Source organism: Harpegnathos saltator, unplaced genomic scaffold, assembly GCF_003227715.2.
Source record: "Harpegnathos saltator strain DR-91 unplaced genomic scaffold, Hsal_v8.6 scaffold83, whole genome shotgun sequence".
In the NCBI taxonomy this organism is placed as follows: domain Eukaryota; kingdom Metazoa; phylum Arthropoda; class Insecta; order Hymenoptera; family Formicidae; genus Harpegnathos; species Harpegnathos saltator.
In genome coordinates, this window is record NW_020230682.1 from 164977 (window position 1) to 185213 (window position 20237).

At 49.5% G+C, this 20237-nt stretch overlaps 1 protein-coding gene across 2 annotated transcripts; it reads left to right on the forward strand.

The window, feature by feature from the left end:
- The first annotated feature begins 1075 nt into the window (after positions 1-1075).
- Positions 1076-15420, forward strand: LOC105183870 (uncharacterized). Of its 2 annotated transcripts, XM_011142288.3 has the most exons (4): positions 1076-1950; positions 3759-3951; positions 11093-11307; positions 12432-15420. In XM_011142288.3, the coding sequence occupies exons 2-4, from the start codon at positions 3843-3845 to the stop codon at positions 14850-14852; spliced, it is 2745 nt and encodes a 914-aa protein (XP_011140590.1). In that variant the 5' UTR covers positions 1076-1950; positions 3759-3842; the 3' UTR covers positions 14853-15420. The 2 variants fall into 2 exon arrangements, with proteins under 2 accessions (XP_011140590.1, XP_025162927.1); XM_025307142.1 differs by lacking the exon at positions 1076-1950 and having other exon boundaries at positions 2468-3951.
- The last annotated feature ends 4817 nt before the right edge of the window (positions 15421-20237 follow it).

Genomic DNA, 20237 nt, shown 5'->3' on the forward strand with positions numbered 1-20237 from the left:
CATCCTGCTGCAGGATCCTGGGATCCGGAACGCGCGCGCGCGCCGCCGGCCCATAAATACGGTTTAAGTTATGGCAGCTATCTCGCGCCCGCTTAAGTTTATTTTAACGCTAATTAATGTAGAACCGCGCAAGCCAGCTCGCAAACTCGCCACAGAGTCGCGCTGCTCGAATGTTCAAACGTTTCCCCTCTCCCCCGCCATCTCTCCCTGCCCCTGTCGAGCGTTTCAACGGACTGCTGTCGGAACAAGAAGCAGGAGCCAGGCAGGGAGAGACAGAGGGGGGGAGAGAGAGAGAGAGAGAGAGGGAGAGGGAGAGAAAGAGAGGCGTGGGATATCTCACGATAGCCGAAATGATCGCCGCGCTGCGTATTTACTCGCGGAGAGGTTAATTAGAACTCGAGGACGCGCGCGCGGCCGCTGGCCGTACCGCTGAAGGTCCGCTCTCGCTCGCGGGATAATCCTCCTCCGGCGGCTCGTGTGAATCGATACGTCACACAGGTGTAAATTGCGACGCGACGCGACGCGACGCGCCGAGCGAGCGAGCGAGCGAGCGAGCGCAGGCTGTTTTTATTTTTAATAGAGGCTGTTTGCATGCGTGTTCACGGAGCGGAAGCGCTAAATTCGCGCGATAAGCACGCTACGCGCGTTAACATGCCTATCGATTGCCCCCCCTAATCCCCCTCCTCTCCGCCCCCGGCCGCCTCCTCGGCCTTGCCGAGCGCCCCGCGAGCGCGAGAGCAGGGAAAGACGGCGGCGACGGCGGCGGCAAGATAAAAAAAGAAGGGGAGGGCGACACAGCGCACAGAAGCGCCTCGCAGGAGAAGAAAAAGGGCCGACAAAACGCGAGCGCGCAGGAGGACGCGCGAGCGTAGGGGCAGCAATAGGTGCAATAGGTCATCGCAGGGCGACCGAAGGAGCGGAAGCGGGACGGGAGGTGGCAGAAGGTGGTGGTAGAGCAGCAGCAGCAGCAGCAGCAGCAGCAGCAGCAGGAGGAGGAGGGGGGGAGGGGGAGGAGGAGGAGGAGGACAGGAGAGACCAGGGGAGAACGAGCAGTTCAATGAAAGTCATCGTAAATGGAAGGGCCGGAGCGAAAGGGGGCGGAGGGATCGCCGGCTAGAACGGAGCGTTCCGCCATGGCGACGTCGTGGGAGAAAGACAGCAAGAAAGAGGACGCAGGGAGCTTGCGCAAGCTTCGACCCGCCGCAGCTCCGATCGGAGCGGACGTTAAGCCAGCCACGTTCCGAGTTTTCGTGCACACGGCCAGCCAGTCGACTGGAGCCTAGCTTTGCGGACTGAGCGGACCGCCGCCGCTACCTCCTCGTGCTACGTCCTGACTCGCGGAGTCAGTTCCCCTGGATTCTCTCACTTCCGTCTGTCCTCGCCGCGTGTTGCCCTTGCCGGCTCTCTCGTCTTCTGGCCGATCTCCCTCGGCCGTGGAATGACGCACTGATGACAGCCGCACGCCGCGCCGCTTCCGGCGGCACCGCCAGTGCTCCGGCCGGGCTCCGGCGGCCACCTCGACGAGACACGGACGTGCCGATCGGGGGATGATTGTTCGCGTCGACGAGCGTCCTTCGGCTGTATGTGCGTCAGTGCGCGACTGAGCATCGCCGGGGCGAGTGTGCGCGCTCGGCGGACCGCGAGCTAGACTGCGTCGGCCGCGACCGCGACCGCGACCGCGACGCATCGGCGACGAGGACGACGATGTGAAATCCCCGACTCGCGGCGCGAGGACTCGGGCTACAGGAGAGGCGACCCTCTCGTCGGCAACTCGCTCGGCCCGATGACACGGAGGATGGCCTGCCGGAGGAGAAGCGCGCGGCCGACGGCGCTCAGGTGATTTCGAGGTGACCGCGAGATCCGCGACTACGGACCAGCCGACCAGCGTCCTTCGGGAACCTCCGCATCCTCAGCAGGAGCGAGCGCGAGCGAGAGTGTGTTATGGTAAAGGTGCGTGGGGCTGCACGCGCATGCCGAGACGAGCTTCATCGACGAGTGGAAGCCGCCGATCGCGCGATCGACCGGAGGATCGGCTCGCTGTCCTCGAGGATTTCGTCCTCGGCCCCGGCAGGATCAATCGATCCGCCGACTCCCGCTTCGCGTCTGTGTCCGCGCGCGATTTTCACTCGGCCGAGCTGTGTGGATCGCGAAGAAACGTTCGGAGGGGCAGGAGGGAGGAGGGCTGGCCGAGTTCTTATTTCAATCCACATCGGCGATGCGCTGGCGTGATCGAATTCCCCGCACGGGGAATAGCGAGCGCGTTCTCTCTCGATTGCCGATGCATTCCGCGTGCCGCGGCGCGTTTTTCGCGTCCGGGGTGGTAATACGAAATAATCACGGCCGGCTCGGTGGAATATCGCGGAGGGGTGCAAAAAAGGGGTGGAAAAAAGAATGGAGAAGCGCGCCGACCGCTCGCGATTCCGCTCGCGAGATTCGTTTGGCCCCTCTCTCTCTCTCTCTCTCTCTCTCTCTCTCTCTCTCTCTCTCTCTCTTTGTCGCTCGGCTGGTTGTTTCGCTTCTAAATATGCGGCCGCGTCATCCGGTATGCATGCGCGAGTAATCAACGCGCGATTTAAATTGCTGATACGCTAACTACGGGCGCAGTTGATTCGGCATTTTCGGCATGCGCTGCCTCCGTTCGATTCGCGCGCGCCGGCGGAATCGGAAAATCCGCGCGGCGAGAGAGAAAGAGAGAGAAAGAGAGAGAGAGAGAGAAAGAGAGAGAGAGAGAGAGAGAGAAAGAGCATCGATCGCGTGCGTACGCGCGCGCGCGGCCTCCGGGAGCCTCGGAGTCATCGGCGAAAAACAAAAGCGAGCATTTTCGCCGACCTTGGCCCTTCGGACCGCTCTCGGCGTTTCGGATGACCGGATGCCATCCGCGCGCGCGAGCGAGAAAGCCGACGCGAGTCGCGCGACGACAGAAGGAAAAGCTCACAGCGATGGGAAGCGCACAGAGAGAGAGAGAGAGAGAGGGGGTTAAGCTCAAAGGGGGGTAATGCCGGTGAATGAAAAGGGAGAGGGCGAGCAGAAGGGGGGGGAGAGAAAATTCCGGAGGCAGAGTACTGTTGTCGATGGCGAAGTGAACGCGGATTTAACCAATTATCACCCCCGCTCTCTCGACATGGACGCATGAACGAGGCCCTTCCGGTTACGCTCGACCCATCTGCCGAGCCACGCGGCCTCCCTTATTGTCCTTTGGAGAAGTGATAACACGACGCGCTCGCGTCCCGTCCGCTCGATTATGTGCGTATCGCCGTCGGAGAGCAGCGCGAGCACGGCGGCCGCGCGAAACGAGCAGCGTCATTATCGGAGAGATCTCCCCCCCCCTCGCCCGCGAGCGAGCGCGAATCGCCGATTTCCTCTTTGGCACGCCGCCGAATCGGCCGATCGCGCGCGCTGTCTCTCTCGTCTCCTCGCTCGCTCTCGCTCTTTCCCGCCGAAAAGCTGATTAACGTCCGCGCGCGCAAACAGAGATTTGAATATTCATATTTGTATTTTAATACACGGCGAGTCCGGACAAAAAAGGGAGGGCTTTTGTCCGGATGGAATGAAAGAGCCGCGACCGGGGCGCGTTTTACATGCGGTTTAATCGTTTGATCGCGCGTTTAATCGTCCCGTCCCTCCTCCCCGCCCATCCTCGGGATGGCTTTAGCAGCGAGAGCGTGTTTAACGCGAGTCCGATTCGGCCGAAACGACCGAGTTGTTACTGGGTACCATTGGCGATCTTCGTGTTGCGGCGCGTTTGCATGTGTGCATAGGTGTCCCGGTGAGAAGAGAGGCAGATGGAGATAAGGGAAGAAGAAGCGGAGGTATTTTGACAGCCTCGGTGTTTGTCCCCGGGAATGCCACGAATGCCTGCGTCGGCGGTACTCCTCGGTAGCTGGGGCTGGGGATTTTTCGCCGTACTTCTCCTGCTGCTGGCCACCCCCAGTCCCGCTGCTATTCGCAGAGGTAAGTCTGATCCGGCGATCGCGCGGCTTGCAATTCACGCGGCGCGGCGCGACGGAAACGGATGTTGAGCGCGCGCGCTCGAGTTCATCTCCGCGTCGCGCTGACCAGCTCGTGAATGCGAGAGGTTCGCGTGACATGTTTCACTCGCTCGGCCGGGTCCAGAGCGTTCTGGGAAATCTGCCCCGCGTAGGGCTGCCAGATTTGGAAATTGAAAACTTTCGGCCGCGCTTGCGGAAAGAGAAAAACAAAAATGGAGGTATCAGTTCATGAAAATATGTTTTTTCGAGAGTACGGCGGTCGCGGCGAGGAATATTCAGTAGTTTGGACAAAATTTTTCGGTAGATGGGGAACTGAGTAACTGGCCTGTAAAATCCAGATTGCTCGGCTGGAAAAAGAAAGTGGAAATGTGAATTTCTAAAAATATACTTTTTGAAAAGTGTATGGCGATCGAATATTTTCAGAAGAAATTTGAGGGAATATTTTTAGTACATTGGAGCTTTTTTTATTAGTTGGAGAATCGAATATGTGGCTTGCAAAATACAAATTGTTCGACTGGAAAAAGAAAGTGGAAATGTGAATTTCTAAAAATATACTTCTTGAAAAGTACATGGCGATTGATAAGGAATATTTTTAGTGGATTGGATCTTTTTTATTAGCTGGAGAACTAAATATATATAGTCTGTAAAATATCTAGCTGAAAAAAGAAGCTGGAAACAAGAATTTATAAAAATACACCTTTTATAAAGAGTAAATAGCAATCGATAAGGAATATTTTTAGTAGATTGGACGTCTTTTATTAGCTGGAGAACTGGATATGGCTTGTAAAATGCAGACTGTCTAGCTGAAAAAAAAATAAAAATATGAATTTGTAAAAATATATATTTTTTCAAATATATTAATTGATAAGGAATATTCAACGATCTGGAAATTTTTAATATTAACTGGACAACTTGACGGTAAAATCTAAGCTATCCAGCTGAAAAAAACTGGAAATGTAGATTTTTAAAAATATATTGTTTGAAGAATATTTTAATCGATGAGGAATATTTTAGTATTTTAATCGATGAAGAATAATCTAGATATTTCTTATATAGTAGCCGAATAAATGGACATTGCCTGTAAAATGCAAACTGCTCGCCTGTAAAATGCAACTGCTCGCTGAAAAGAGAGAAATTGGGAGGAATATTTAATATTAAAGAAATACTTGAGAATATTTAATAACCCCGATATCTTAAATATTAGATAGACTTGACAGTAAAATCTGGAGCGCCCAGTTGAAAAATAAACTAGAGGAATATGGTTTATAAAATTATATTTTTCGAAGAATATATCAATCGAGAAGAATTACTGAATAATCTAGATATTTTTATATTTTAACCGGATAACTGGACATTGTCCGTAAAATGCAAACTGCCCGCTGAAAAGAGAAACTTAGAGGAATATTTAATATTAAAGAAATACTCGAGGATATTTAATAATTCCGATATTTTGAATATTAGCCGGACCTGAGTAGAATCTGGAGTGAAAAAAAAAGTTGAAAAAAAATTAGAGAAATATGATTTGCACTGAGAAAAAATTGTATTAAAATTAAATAAATCATTGTTCAAATACGACTGTGAATACATTTATTTAAATTAAGCAATTATTTTCTAAAATTGAAGAAAAAAGTTTACATTCAGAGAAACTCTGTATTTTATTTTAGAAATTAGTCGCTTAATTTAAATAAATTTATTCACAGTTGTATTTGAACAAAGATTTGTATAATTTTAATACAATGTTTTCTCAGTGCGTAAAGATATATTTTTCGAAGAATATCAATATCAATCGAGAAGAATTACCGAATAATCTAGATATTTTTATATATTAACCGGATAATTGGATATTGCCTGTAAAACGTGGATTGCCTGCTGAAAAGAGAGAAAATGGGAGGAATATTTAACATTCAAGAAATATTTCAACATTAGCTAGACAGCGGGACTCGGAGAGAGTGCCCGATTGCAAAATGGAGCGCAGACATCTGACAATCCTAATTCCGCGGCGGTACGACTTCGCATCGCGATCACCCCATTACGATTGATGTCGCGCGCCTTTGGCGCATATAGGCTGTGCGAACATAGCGAGTCCGACACTCGTCGAGTCATACACTCGCTTCCCCGTTTCCAGTTCCAATGCGGCCAATGGGTCCCGCTTTGCCGGAGCATCGGCCATGAGGCCGAGCGGAGCGCGTTATTAATCGCTCCGGCGGAAGCAAGAAAACCCGCACGCTCGTCCCGGGCTTTAATCCTTTGAGGCACGTATTTTTCAGAAAATCCGAATCACATGAAAATTTATATACGCGGGATTTTGCAATCGCCGATTACGAATCCGTTATCAGATTTTCAAAATTCAAGATGACGGATTCAAGATGGCGGCCACAAATATGTAAAATCGCGATAATTTCGGTGACAATGAGTTTTAGACCTCACATTCATAATCAGCGACCTTGAAAGCTAACCAAAGTATAATTTCAGCTAATCATAAAAATTTTATGATAAAAATTTTAAATAAATATAAAAATTTTAAATAAATATAAAAATTTTAAATAAATATAAAAATTGTATGATCCGCCATCTTGGAAAATGAATTTTAGAATTAAGATCTCAGATTCGTAATCAGCGACCTCAAAAACTAATCAGAGTACAATTTTAGCTAATTTAATAGAAATTTTGCCATCTTGAATCCGCCATCTTGGAAAATTAATTTTGGAATTTGGATTCGTAGTTCAAATTCGTAATCAGCGACCCAGAAAACCCCCAAATCTTGATTTTGAGCAAAAAATTCACTCATAGTTTGTGGAAAATGATTTTTTTCTGTAAAAATGTGTATTTTTCACACTTTGTTTATTTATAATAAATAGACAACTTATGCAAAACACTTTTCAACCTTTCATGTATGTTCTCATATCATATAAGAACGCAACTAAAAAACGCAAAAAATCCGACAAGAATCCCTGAAATATGAAATATTTCATGAAAATGTGAAAATAAATAGGTGATAAATATACTTACCACTATGCCTCAAAGGGTTAATTCGCCTTTTAATGAAGATCCATCTCTCTCTCTCTCTCTCTCTCTCTCTCTCTCTCTCTCTCTCTCTCCCTCTCTCTCTTTCTCTCTCTCTCTCTCTCTCTCTCTCTCTCTCTCTCTGGTGCTAGCGCCGGCTACTTGTTCGTCTGGGCTAGCCACCGCCGCAATTATCGCAATCTTATTACGTGGCTAACAGGCCGAATTATAGCCCGGCAGACAAGACGCCACGAATCTTAACCGACGCATTAGGGCGATCTAGTCGCGCTCGCGCGCAGCTATTGGCGGCGCGACAGGGTTGAAGGGCTGATCGTGGAAAGGTGATTTACGGGCGAGAGAGAGGCACCCTCCTGCAAGCCGTCGTTACGAGGCTGCCGCTTTATAAGCGGTATCCAGCAAGCGGGTCGAATATCGATTACACGGCCGAAACTTGTGTCGCGTGTTGTCGTTCCTTACCCTCCCCCGCTGTGCCTCATGGCCTCAATCGTCCCGTTGTTGTCCCTTCTTCGCTCTTTCTCCCTTTATTTGTCCGCTCCGTTGCCCAAGCGGGTCAACGAAAAATCCACGCTGCTGTTAATGTATACCGAGTGCCGTTCTCGAGCGTCGATACCTCGGCAGGCGAGTATGCGGGGTGAAAAACGAGCAAGGAGGGAGATGGAGGGGGGGGCAAAAGAGGCACGTCACGTGATTTTTACTTTGCAACTTTAAGCGGAGTCAACTACAACGGAAGTCGTAAAGTCCGAAAAGTCATAAAGTCGTAAGAAAATTGATCAATCACGATTGATTATTCCTCGGCCGCGAGGAGAATAGTCGACGGCTGCGATTGGTCAATTTTCTTACGACCTCACGACTTTTAGGACTTTGCGACTTCTATCGCAGACCCGCATTGCCCTGCGAGTGGCAAGTCGAAGTTTGCGCTCGAAATGACCGTAGCCGCGAATGCTTTGAGTTACTTTGAGACGTGAGCGTGCGATCGCGTTGAGTCGCTCGGCAATGCTGAAACACGTCGAACGACAAGCTGAAACGAGGAACTAAGGAATAGGGGGACGGAGCACAAGCTATAGCGGGGTAAGAGCCATGGCACACAAACGAACTTAAGCAGTAAGCAAATCGACCAATCACAATCCAAACTGAAGGACACCATTTTTAAACTTACGAGAATAATTAATTGTTATTGGTCAATTTCTTTACTGCTTAAGTTTTTTTATGTGCCATCCACTTAAAGACCATCACACACAAATGAATGTAAGCAGTAAGACGTAAGCAGTAAAGAAACTGATCAATCATAATCAATTATTCTCGTAGGTTTTAAAATGGCGTCCTTAAATTTCGATTGTGATTGGTCGATTTGCTTACTGCTTACGTCTTCCTGCTTAAGTTCATTTGTGTGTGATGGCCTTAATACGTCTGCGGCGGAGGAGAGCCGCCATATTTGTTTCTCCTATTGCGATCCACTTAACTCTTCAATGCATTTGTAGCGTCAAGTAAACCGCAGCCTCAAAATAAAATTTAAGCCGGTGTTTACAGTCGGATCTTATATTTCTAATTGCCTTAAGCTCATTATGCTGTACGGATCGTTTTATTAGCTAGGAAGAATCTAGAAAGAAGCTAGAAAGAGGATAAATTTAAGACGATCTTAAATATGAAACCTGTGTATGAATGTCGCTCGTAAAATTATAAAAAATTACATTATATATTGCTTTACATTTAACATTTTTATTTAGTACTTTTTAATAAATAAAGGCGTAATAAATGACAATATAATGAATCTTTGAACATTTCTAAATGTTTTAGATATTTTATCTTACATAATTCGTTATTGGACACCCTGGCACACATACACTTAACCATTTTGCCATCAAATATTAATTTTCATAATTTATACGCACCTAACCTCTCAGTCACAACATTTCGCAGATATGTGTCTACGTGCAAACTGGTAGAAACCAATATGGCGGAAAGCAATTCTCCCCGCATGCTTGAGTTTACACCCCCTCTGGCCCAAAAAGTGCTCATAGACTTTCCCTCTATTCCTTAGTTCATGGCTGAAAGGAGTGTTCAGCTTATGCGTATCGAAATAACGCACACGATTTTGAGCGCTGTCGTCCGTCGCAACGCTCGACATGGCTCATATCAATGATTCATGCGCGATTCGCAGCAGGAAATACTCAGATGAGATTCGAGGGGCAGTTGGTATTTTCCAGCGATCGCCGGGAAACTCGATGCTACGGCGGCCTGCAGAGGCGGGCCAGATAGTTTGAATATTTTCTGATTCTAATTTGTTGGAACTCTCTCTCTCTCTTTCTCTCTCTCTCTCTCTCTCTCTCTCTCTCTCACTTCCTCTCTCTCACTCCCTCTCTCTTTCTGGAAATACTGCATGGGCCGCCGCGGTGTCGGTGCAACATTTTTCTCTCGCCTTCAGCCTCGAATTCGCCAGCCGGAGTGTTGACATTTCGTAGGATTTACTGTCGGAATCAACTTGATATGTGCACAGGCTCCCCCGCGGAATAATCACGTATAAACTGCAGCGGTAAATTTTTTGCGTCAAAAGAAGTGGGTTTTTCTCTTATCAAAATTGCGTCCGAACGATATTTTCTCGGATCAAAGGGGAGCGAGCTCTCTGCGCGAGCGAAGCTCTGGATGACCAAATAGATAACGAAATGTTCTCTGGTCAATTTCAAGCGGACTTTACTTGAACAGAAATCTAATCCGACGTTCAGTTTCAAAGATATGTTGCGTCGAAAATTGAAGAGTCGCCGTAAATAACGGCTTTCGTCGACATTCTCGGCGGAGAGGAAAATCGTGAGAAATTTTCGTTTGAACTCTTCATTAGATTTTCACTCTTCATTAGAATTTAGGATCAATTTTTCGGAAGGGGTGGGCTAGTTATACATAGTCATATTCCTCTCTCACCGAGCGAGCAAAGAAGTTTCTGTGAAAATTGCGCGCAAAACGCATATTTATAAAGTTAATGCATCGGGAATTAAAAGGAAATAATTGCGACATAAACGCGTAACGGTGCGTGCAATAATATTTATTTAAATTATTAAATCCACACACATACGTGACTTTTATCTGTCGAGCCAGTTGAAAAAAAAGTTGTTTACTCGCGGTTTGTTGACAACAAACAACAACTTTTAACAAAAAAATAGAATATGGATGTCGAATGATACGCAATATTTCAAGAGTTTTTAAACGGATACGCGGGATAGTCCACGGTGTGAAGAATCCGGGATTGCGTTGCTTTATGCGGCGGATATTTTGCGCACCTCCTTTGATTTCTGTTTCCTCTTTAATGTTTGAGATTCATTTACATAAATATTACTGTGCATACATTACGTTAACACCAAAATTGACTCCCTTAATCCCGGCTCGATTTCTTAATCAAGCGTTTTAAGCGCCATATTTATAAGAGCTTTTCTGCTTGCTGGTGAGTGGAACATATCTGCGTATAGTCAGCCTATTTTCTCTTAACACCCTATACATGGATTGTCCTAACAAGTCTCTTCCTACACACTTGGCGAGCGTTTTTTTGAATAGAAATATGTCGCCGCATGAAAAACCCATTTTCTACGGGAAAAACTCTCGAATTCATTCTCGAATTCATCCCGAACGGAGAACTGTCCGCACAAATCTCGACGTTAATCGCACGACTCGTCGTCAGACTGCCCGATTGATCTAGAATCGACTTTTCCACAATGGCGTCGGCAGCGACGGAGTATCCATCGTACTCTCCCGGACGTTCGATAACGAGCCTCGTCGTGTCTTCGCTCTTTTACAACCCGATAGCAATGTTCACGTCCGTTTGAAAATTCCGCACCCGCGGCACCCTAGGGCGCTTCGCCGCTTGATGAGATTATCTCTCCTCATTAATCGACGGGACGCAATTAAGATTAAGATATTGACGCGCTCACGAGTAGCAGAGAGAGAGAGAGAGAGAGAGAGAGAGAGAGAGAGAGAGAGAGAGAGAGAGAGAGAGAGAGAGAGAGAGAGAGAGAGAGAGAGAGAGAGAGAGAGAGAGAGAGAAAGGGGGAGAGGGAGGGGACATTCTGAATGTGCTGTAACCGTCTCCATTTCAGCGGACCGAGGTCACTGCAACAAAACAGTGGACATTTACGAGGATGTGTCGAGCCCGGCGGTGACCGCCGCGAATTGGGGCAAACCCCTGTCGTGCTGGTACCGCTTCCGTGCCTTCCGCGGGACACCCCGGGATTGGATTCTGCGGGTTCGCTTCAAGAAGTTCAAAGTCGGCGTGCTGGAAAACGCGACCACCTGCAGCGGCGGATACCTGCAGGTGAGGCTGCCGATTTCGAGGCTCGCGTCTCTGTTTCGCCCATGTCACCCCCGCTCACCGTCCCTTCTTGCCACCTTCCGCCGCCCCCCCCGTTCCCCCATATGTCCGCGCCTCTATTAATTGAATAGGGAGAATCCGGCCAATTAGCCGAGCGCTGGAATTTAATTTCGGTCCGACAATAGCATTCCTCCAGATGATTCTTTCGATTCAGGTTAGGTACCGCCCGGCGATTGCGGGCTGGAGAGGGGAGAGCCGATGCCGATGGCGCTCGTGTCTCTTTGAATCGCGGGCCGATACGCGCGTGGCAGCCGCGGAATGCGCGTGTTTCGCGTCCACAAGAATCACGCACTCGCGCTCGCCGCTCGCCGATCGGCGGGGGCGCTTCTGAATGCGTTGGAGAGGTTATGTGCGCGAGGGTAGGTGGCGGGGAGCAGGCAGCCGTATCAATGATGCGAATTAGAGCGTCACCGTATGGAGAGACGAATGCGATAAGTGATTCTCCCTCGCTCCGTTTCCCTCCACTTCTGCCTCCAGCTGCCTCCTCGAGCGAGCGAGTGAGCGAGTGAGCGAGCGAGCGCGCGCGCGCGGGGCGCACTCGTCCTGCCACCTCTCTCCCAGTTACTTCGGTATCAGGTATTGATCTTTGTGACGTTGTAAACCTCTCTCCTCTCCTCTCCTTTCTTTTCATTCTCTCGCTCGCTCGCTCGTTCGCTCGCTCTTTCCGCCTCCGCCCGTCGTTTCACCTCCTCACCCCTCCGCGCCATCCTCCTCGACTTTCAAATTTACGCCGATGAAAAAGGTGATGGCGGTATATCTCGGTTTTGCGTTTCCTTCGGATCGTCATAGAATCGCGATCGCGACTGCATGTCTCTTCGAGCTGCATTCTTAAGGATTTCTTTGAACTTTGTTCCCTTCGCGCACAGACCCGCGTTGGTTGTAAACGATGAGGTTCGCGTGGTTGCTCGTCTGCTCTGGAAAACATGTTGCATTCTCCAGCAAGATTCCCTCCTCCGTCTTCCTCTCCCGCGCGCCGAGTGTCCTTTCATCGTGTTCATCGATCGCGTGGGTGCCAACGACGACGACGACGACGACGACGACGACGACGACGACGGTCGTTGTTTCAGATCATAGACGGCAACACAAAGACCGAGGTGAGCAACCGCAAGGACCCGGGCGTCTACTGCGGCGAGTCCGAGCAGCCGCAGACCTTCATATCCGAGACGAGCTTCGTGCGGGTGCTCTTCCACGCGGACAACTTCACGGACCAGACGTACTTCAGCTTCGACTCGCGCGCCGAGCAGCAGTTTGAGGTCTACCTGAGGTACGGCCAGCACCCGGAGCTTTACCCGAACCGTCGCGGTGAGATCGTGCCCGGCAGCTACTGCGAGCGCGTGTTCAGGGATTGCCGGCTGCAGACGTGCTACGTGCAGAGCCCGGCTTACCCGGGCATCTACCCGCGCGCTTTGCACTGCAAGTACCGGCTGAACACACGGCTGCCGTTCATCAAGCTCTACATCGAGAACGAGGAGTTCAACATCGACGGTCAGCGATGCGAGAACATCATGACCTGCCCGATGCGACCCATCAGCTCCGGCTCGGAGCACTGCCCCTACGACTACATCCGCGTCTACGACGGTAAGAACGAGAGCAGCTCGACCATCGGCACCTTCTGCGGTATGGGCAAGTTCCCCTACAGCATCATCGGCACCAGCGAGGACCTCTACGTGGAGTTTGTGTCGTCGCCGGCCGGGCCGCTGCTCAACACCGGCTTCCACTTCAACGTCGGCAACTGGCCGGGCCACGTGGAGACGGCGGGCGTGAAGAACGGCAGCTGCGATTGGCTGCTGAACAGCGAGTCCTTGGTCAGCGGCAACGAGGGCATCTTCTTGTCGGTGGCGCACTGGTACCCGCCGCACACCAGCTGCACCTACCTCCTGCGCGGCCGGCCGGGCGAGATCGCGCGGCTCTACTTCCCCAGCTTCCGTGTCAACCGCATCGAGTCGCCGATCCAGCCGTATGATGGCGACTGCGGCGAGAGCCTGACGCTCTACGACGCCGATTGGCCGGACGACGCGCGCATCATCAAGACCTTCTGCGACACCTTCAGCAAGCCAATGGAGAAGCACGACTTCGTGTCCACGTCGAACGCGCTGTTCGTCCGCTTTGAGAGCAAAACTGGCAGCTACTCCGGCAGCTCGCTCTACTACTGGGCGCACTACGACTTCTTCAACGCGACGCGATTCGGCGAGCCGGTGGTCGGTACCGAGTGCGACGAGATCTTCGCCTCGTGGAAGTCGCGCTCCGGTCGCTTACGCTCGCCTTTGAACACGCTGGTCTACAAGAGACCCGGAGACCCGCCCGCCGACCTCGCCTGCACCTACAGCTTCGTCACGGACAAGCGCCTGTATGCCCGGGTGATCCTCGTCATCGAGTCCGTCTCCTTCAAGGATCACCCGTACGCACAATGCGGCCATTGCTGGGATAGCCGGGTGGACCGGGTGATCATCAGGGAGCCTAGTCCGGACGGGGTTAAGGGTCACTGCTTGTGTCGTTCCAGCAGCAACGGCACCCCGTCGCCCACCAGCTCACCGCCGCCGAGGCCGCCTCTGCTCAGGGTGGTGTCTCGCGGTGAGAGGTTGGACCTCAAGCTCCTGGTGGACGGTGCCCACGCGGCCACGAGCTACTTCAAGGTGTCGGCGCCGCTGTTCGAGGCGAGCTACGAGTTCGCGCACAGCCCTCTCTGCGGCCCAGCCCTGCTGCCGGCCTCCACCGACGGCGAGATCGAGTTCCCGCACTATGAAGCTCTCGGCTACGTCACGCCGCCGAGAACCATCAAGTGCATCTGGGAGCTGCGGGTGAACCGCGAGCGCGACCTCTGGCTGCACTTCGACAAGATCAAGTTCGCGTCGCGCTCCTGCGAGGATGGCAAGCTCGAGATCTTCTTGCCCGGCTCGGCCGAGCCGTACCTCGGCATCTGTGGCGAGAACGTCAGCTACGTGCGGGAGATGCCGATCATCTCGGCGGCGCAGATCGCGCCCGCGACCGAGCAGCATCCAGCGGCGGGCGGCGCCGACGGCATCGACGAGTCGCCGGCGGTGATCGTACAGTTCACCGGTTCCATGGCGCCGGCCAGGGCAGCCTTCAAGATCGCGTGGACCGAGCTGTATCACCTGCCGAGGGACGGTTCCGGCGCGCTCAACACGCAGAAGCTCGAGGACTGCGCCTTCCAGTGTCCCGGCGATGCCGGCTGCATTCCGGCGAGGTTGCTCTGCAACGGTGTCGTCAACTGTCCGAGCCGCGGCCTGCCGACCGGTTTGGCCGTCGGCATCCTCAACGGCACCTTCTACGAACCGGACGACGAGTCGTTGGAGACCTGTGGCGGCCCTATCAACGCCAACGGTGGCGGGTTCACCGGACCTGCCGGCTGGGCCGGTGCTGGCCTCGGTGCCGGCTTGGCTATTCTTCTAGGCTTGGCCTGCTTCATCGCTGTCTGCAGGCTCTGCAGAAGACGATCGCGCTCCAGGGACATCCATGTGCCCTATTAGGGGCCGCGATCGCACCTCTGCCAGAGCGCCTGCGAGTAAGCCCTCGTGGACGTGAGTCATCTGCGATCTTTTGGTGTCGCGGTTGTTCCTCGGGAAGTCGGGATTTTCGTACAGACGTCTGTATTGTAAACTAGATTGCCAACTCGCTTGTGTACCGCACGAAAAAACGGACCCGGGAAAGTACGTATCACATATGAGTAGCATCTGCGCATGCGTGTTGTAAATAGTGTAGAAAAAGAGGTGGCTTGGATATGGCCGATATCTATTCTGAAGGAGAATGTCAGAAAATATTGAGAAATATACATGTATTATATTGCTTGAAATTCAACCAATCAAAGATCACACTACTTATACGACACATGCGCGTAAGTTCTGTGTGTACTTTTCGGAGCCATGTATTTTGGAAGGCAATTTAATAACAATACAGGATGTTTCAGATTACATATCCATCCCTTTTGGGGGAAGGGAAATGGTTTATAACAAAAATTTCGAAAATTTTCATGACTAAGTCGGGTATGTTCTGTCTAATGGTGATTTTCAATTCACGGTACTGATCGGAAGTTGAAAATATCAACGTTAGATAAAGCGTATTCGATTTAGTCATGAGAATTTTCGGGACTTTTGCCAAAAACAATTTCTCTTCATTTTAAAAGAGGTGCTTTGAAACACCCCATATAGAAGTCTGTCTGGATCTTCGGGATAGATCTTCTCTGTGTGCGTGCACGGGAAATGGTTTGGTTCATACTGAAGATCTTTAAATCGGAGAGAATATTAGCTTGAAGAAAATTTTCTGCTGGAATGTGAATGATTCGGGAATTCCGGTTCCAGTTATTGAAATCCGGTTTGAATTATCAAGATTTCCTGTCGAGTTAGGTAGAATTCTAATACTTTCTATAGAAATTTCTGAATCGTTCATGTTCCACCAGAAGACTGGTTCGTTCAACAATGTTCTCTGTGTAATTTTTGCAGAGCGAGTTCGACTTCTTGATCGGTCGGTTTGTCTCGATTTGTCGTCAGTATGATTGTTGTTTTTATTTGTGTATCGATTGACTTAAACCTTAGTACCAAATCACTTTGACTTGAATATTGTTTTCAACTATTTGTTGTCAAGACTAAGCAGAAGCAATTGAAATCCGCTTTCGTGGATGTTACTTTAGTTGTTGTGGCAGTTCATCTCGAATTAGTAAAAACCACGCCGCATTTAACCAACTTTTGTTGTTATTAATAGTTGCAGCGAAATCCGCTAACGTGTCAAAATATCCTAAGTATCTCCGTCTTTCGACTGGTTCTGATAGAGAATGGGTTTTACTGCACCAACGAATCTGTCATGTTCGAATATCAGATTTTATTAGGGACAATCGTGGATAGAAAAGTTGTCTGTAACATGGAAAACTGCATTCGTTGGTAGAACAGTACGACACTTAATTTTCCTTAACATTTTTCAAAACATATCCGACACCCAACAAGAAAACTTGCTCCGATAAGGATTCCTCTGTTAAACTACGTCTGGGAACGCCTCGAAAGTAGGAGCTACTGCTCCTAAAGGCGCAGATTTGCAAAATAAAGGTCTTCAGTAGTAACAACGAATCTTTCTTCCGTGTCGGGCAAATCGAAGAATTCTCATCTTCTCGGAAAACGATCGCGACGACAGGAGCACGCGACGTCCGGATTTCCAAGGCGCCGTGCTGCGGCGCCTTCGGCCAACGGCCGGTCGCACCAACGTCTCTCGACGCTAACTTTCGTCGAACGAATTATCCTGTTCTACCCGCGCGGTAGATAAGGCTGCAATCTCAAAGGGAAGGGGGTCCCCGAAAGCCTGGGCTTACCGAAGCCGCCGGGATCGTTGGTGCGACCGGGTGCCTCAGACTTGCGCGTTGTTTGGGCTTGAAGAGTGATCCGACGGGACGCTCTCGAAGTTCGACGACGAAAGTGCAGGAGACGTCTGTCGGTCCGACAGACTCCGCGCAACGAGTGATTCTCCAATTGTGATGCATCCGGGTTTAACGAACGAGTCGTGTTTGCTCATCAGCCGCGGACGCTCGGCTGCGGATCTTTGCTCTCTGCTGTCCTGATATTTACGTATTGCTGTTTAGCGCGATATCGACACCGATCATATCCGCGTATCGCGTTCCAATCAGCCCTCGCCCTGTCTCTCTTCCATACATCTCGTGGTCAAGACCAGTGGCGCCTTCCTATCCAGATACTTATACAGGGTGTTCGACGATACATACAAAGTTCTCGCGCATGTGTAGATTAGGTCCAGCTGGAGAAAAATTCTTCGTGAAATTTCGAGTTGTTAGATAAGGAAAATTGACGAAAGATCATGCGCAATCTGGATAAAGATATCCAGTGCTTCCGTGTACGTATAGATTAGGTTCAACTAGGGAAAAAGAATTCCTTTACTATCAGCAACCACGTAAAATTTTGAGATATTGATCAAGGAAAATTGGCGAATGATCTTACGCGTGTATTTGTAGGTTAGATGAAGCTGAACAGAGAGATCCTGCACCATTTTGTAAATAGTCATGTCGATTTTTAGTTATTAATTAAAGGATGCATTAAATGGCGCATTCTCGTACGTGGTCATCCGCTAATCTTCTTTAATTCGTGACTCAAAATCTGTAAAATGGTATATAGGATTCTTTTTTTCTAACTTGACATAACCTACAAGCATACGGCAGTTCATTTGCCATATGCGCGTGATTATTCGCCAACTTTCTCTAACTGATATATTTCATACTTTTACATGGTTGTTCGCAAAATGGTAGAGAACGGTTTTCCTTCAGTTTCACCTGACTTACGCGTGCACAGAACATTTATGCGTATCGTCAAACACCCTATGTGTATAAACCACGTCTTCTTGTAGAATGTTTCAAGATAAAATGTGAAGGACAGCTGTACTCCGCTTTCACTACTTACGGGCTCGCTCGTCCAGTTTTCTCGTCTAGCTTTCTTCAATAGAAGCTAGACATGATCGAACGCCCGCATTAACGGGCTATCCTCTTCAAATGAGTCTTTGCAGCCTCTTGCAGAGCGCTCAATCTATGTATATAGGGTGTCTGATGATAACATACTTTCTAAAGTACAATCAGTGTATTCATTACTGAAATAACGGACTTGTAACTGGTGATTCAGTTAGAGAAACAACACTGCAATCGGTGAAATCTCTTTGAAATGGCCAGCTAATGGTAGCGTTATTGATGTTGCTCGTAAACACAGACATCGCATGCAAAGCGCATGCAGAAGCCATTAATTCTCTCACCACGAACACAAAAAGTTGGGTCCATACCGAATTTGTGTACCACAGACTTTTCAGTAAAATTTTGCTTTCCACTGGTCAAGACCAGCGAGGTACAAAACAAAGCGGTAAAGTTGGAATATTCCTGTTGAAAAACTCACTGATTTCCCCCTGAAATACTCTTTTTATTGATTCGATCAAGAATATTTTTATTGCTTCACTTCGAGAGAGATAGAAATACTCGAATTCCGTTGAAGTTAACGAAAAGTTGTGCAATTCAGATTGAATTCTGACAACTCGTGTCGAAATTTCTGTACCGTTCATATTTCACCGGAAAATTGTTTCGTTCGACCAAATATTGCTCTCGGTGCATAAACGCTCTAAAAAAACCCGTATCAGAATTTTCTTAACCTAAAAAAGCTTCGACGAACTTCAGACAATCCAATAATCCAACATTTTTTTTATATAGTCCAATTGTATCAGTCTACGGCGAGACGGACGTTAACGTCAGACACCCTGTACACAGGTCCATGTCCCTACTAGTCGCTGACAGACGACGAAGATCCAACCGAGGCTAAGTGATTCGCCACTGCCGCACAGTGCACCACCATCGATACTGATCGTGTTCGCGCGTTTTCTCTACATACACTGCCATAGAACGTAGATTGGTGGTCCACAAGTAGAGGGACTATATAAGCAATATGGCCGATGCAAATAGAAGAAATGTGTTTTGATTCAATCAATCAGACGTGAATGTCGGACCACCAGGAGGACGGTACATATTTTTCGGGGTCATGTATTGACTTGGAGTTAGCAGTCTAGTTATACTATAGAAGTCCGTGTTCCCCATACGCATCGTGAGAGAAAAGTCGAGGAACTCGTGACGATCGGATCGGGTTATCGCCGATATCGCGCGCTGACACGTGCGCAGACGACGACGTCTTTCTTCGTTTCCCAGCGATGGCGCGAGACATCTCCACGTATCTGGTCACGCGCTTTCATCATCTTATGAACGCGCGGCATTATTACACGCGCATGCGCTATCGTGGGATTGTGTTATTTCCGCGCTGTCTCGTTTCTCTTGCGTTTCACACATCGATATATATATATATATATATACGTATATATAAATATACACATATATAGGGAGAGTTCTGTCGGCAGAACTGTATATCGTACGCTGTATCGGGAGGGTCGGGGCGTAATCATTGAAAGGTTAGAGGAGATCGCTCAAGCTAGGTCGCGTTCGTTCGCTGCGATTATTTTTTGCGACGCACATTAGAATAACGAACGATTAGACGATGGCGACGTCGTGCGCGACACGCGTTTTGTAATTCCCATTTCTTCGTCGTTGTCGAGAGGGAGGGAGGGGGAGGAAGCAGGAGGGCTACTTTCGGAACACCCGTCGTGTGACGTCGGCTGCCCGCCACTTAGCCATTCGTCGCATAAATCGGCGAATCGATCGTCGTAGATTCCGGGATTATAGTCTTTAGCGGTTACTCAAAGTTGTCTCGCTTCGTCAACTGTCTCTCTTTCTCTCTCTTTCTCTCTCCCCTTCCCTCGGGGACTCGCCCGGCGCGAGGGGCGAGATGGAATGAAATTGACTTAAAATACAGATGGGAATCAGAAACGTGATTTCTGACGGGTCGTGACACGCCTTGTCGATTTAACGTCTTGAGCCTCGGCGAGACTTGCTTTGCGCGTCGTGACTGCTGAATCGCACGCAGGTGCGTGTCGCCGATGAGATGTAATCACCACGGATCGGTTCGATGGGAGTGCGGAGGAGGAAGGGGGGGGGAAGGAGATGTGCGCGAAGCTCGCCGATTCGCAAGATGTACGGACTCATAACACCGAATGAGCGTGCCTACTAAATATGCAGCAGTATAATGATGCATCGTGATCGTCGACAGTGCAAACAGTTTGTATATATGTAAGGCGAAGAGGGAGGAAAAGGAGGTTTGTAAAGCCGACCGCTTTTTAGAGGTAACCGGTGCGCTAGGATAAAGAGAAAAAAGAAACGAGAAGGGGGGCAAGCGTAAGGATGAGGAGGAAGGAGGAAAGAAAAAAAGGAGATGAAAAAGGAACGCGTTTCTCTCTCTCTCTCTCTCTCTCTCTCTCTCTCTCTCTCTCTCTCTCTCTCTCTCTCT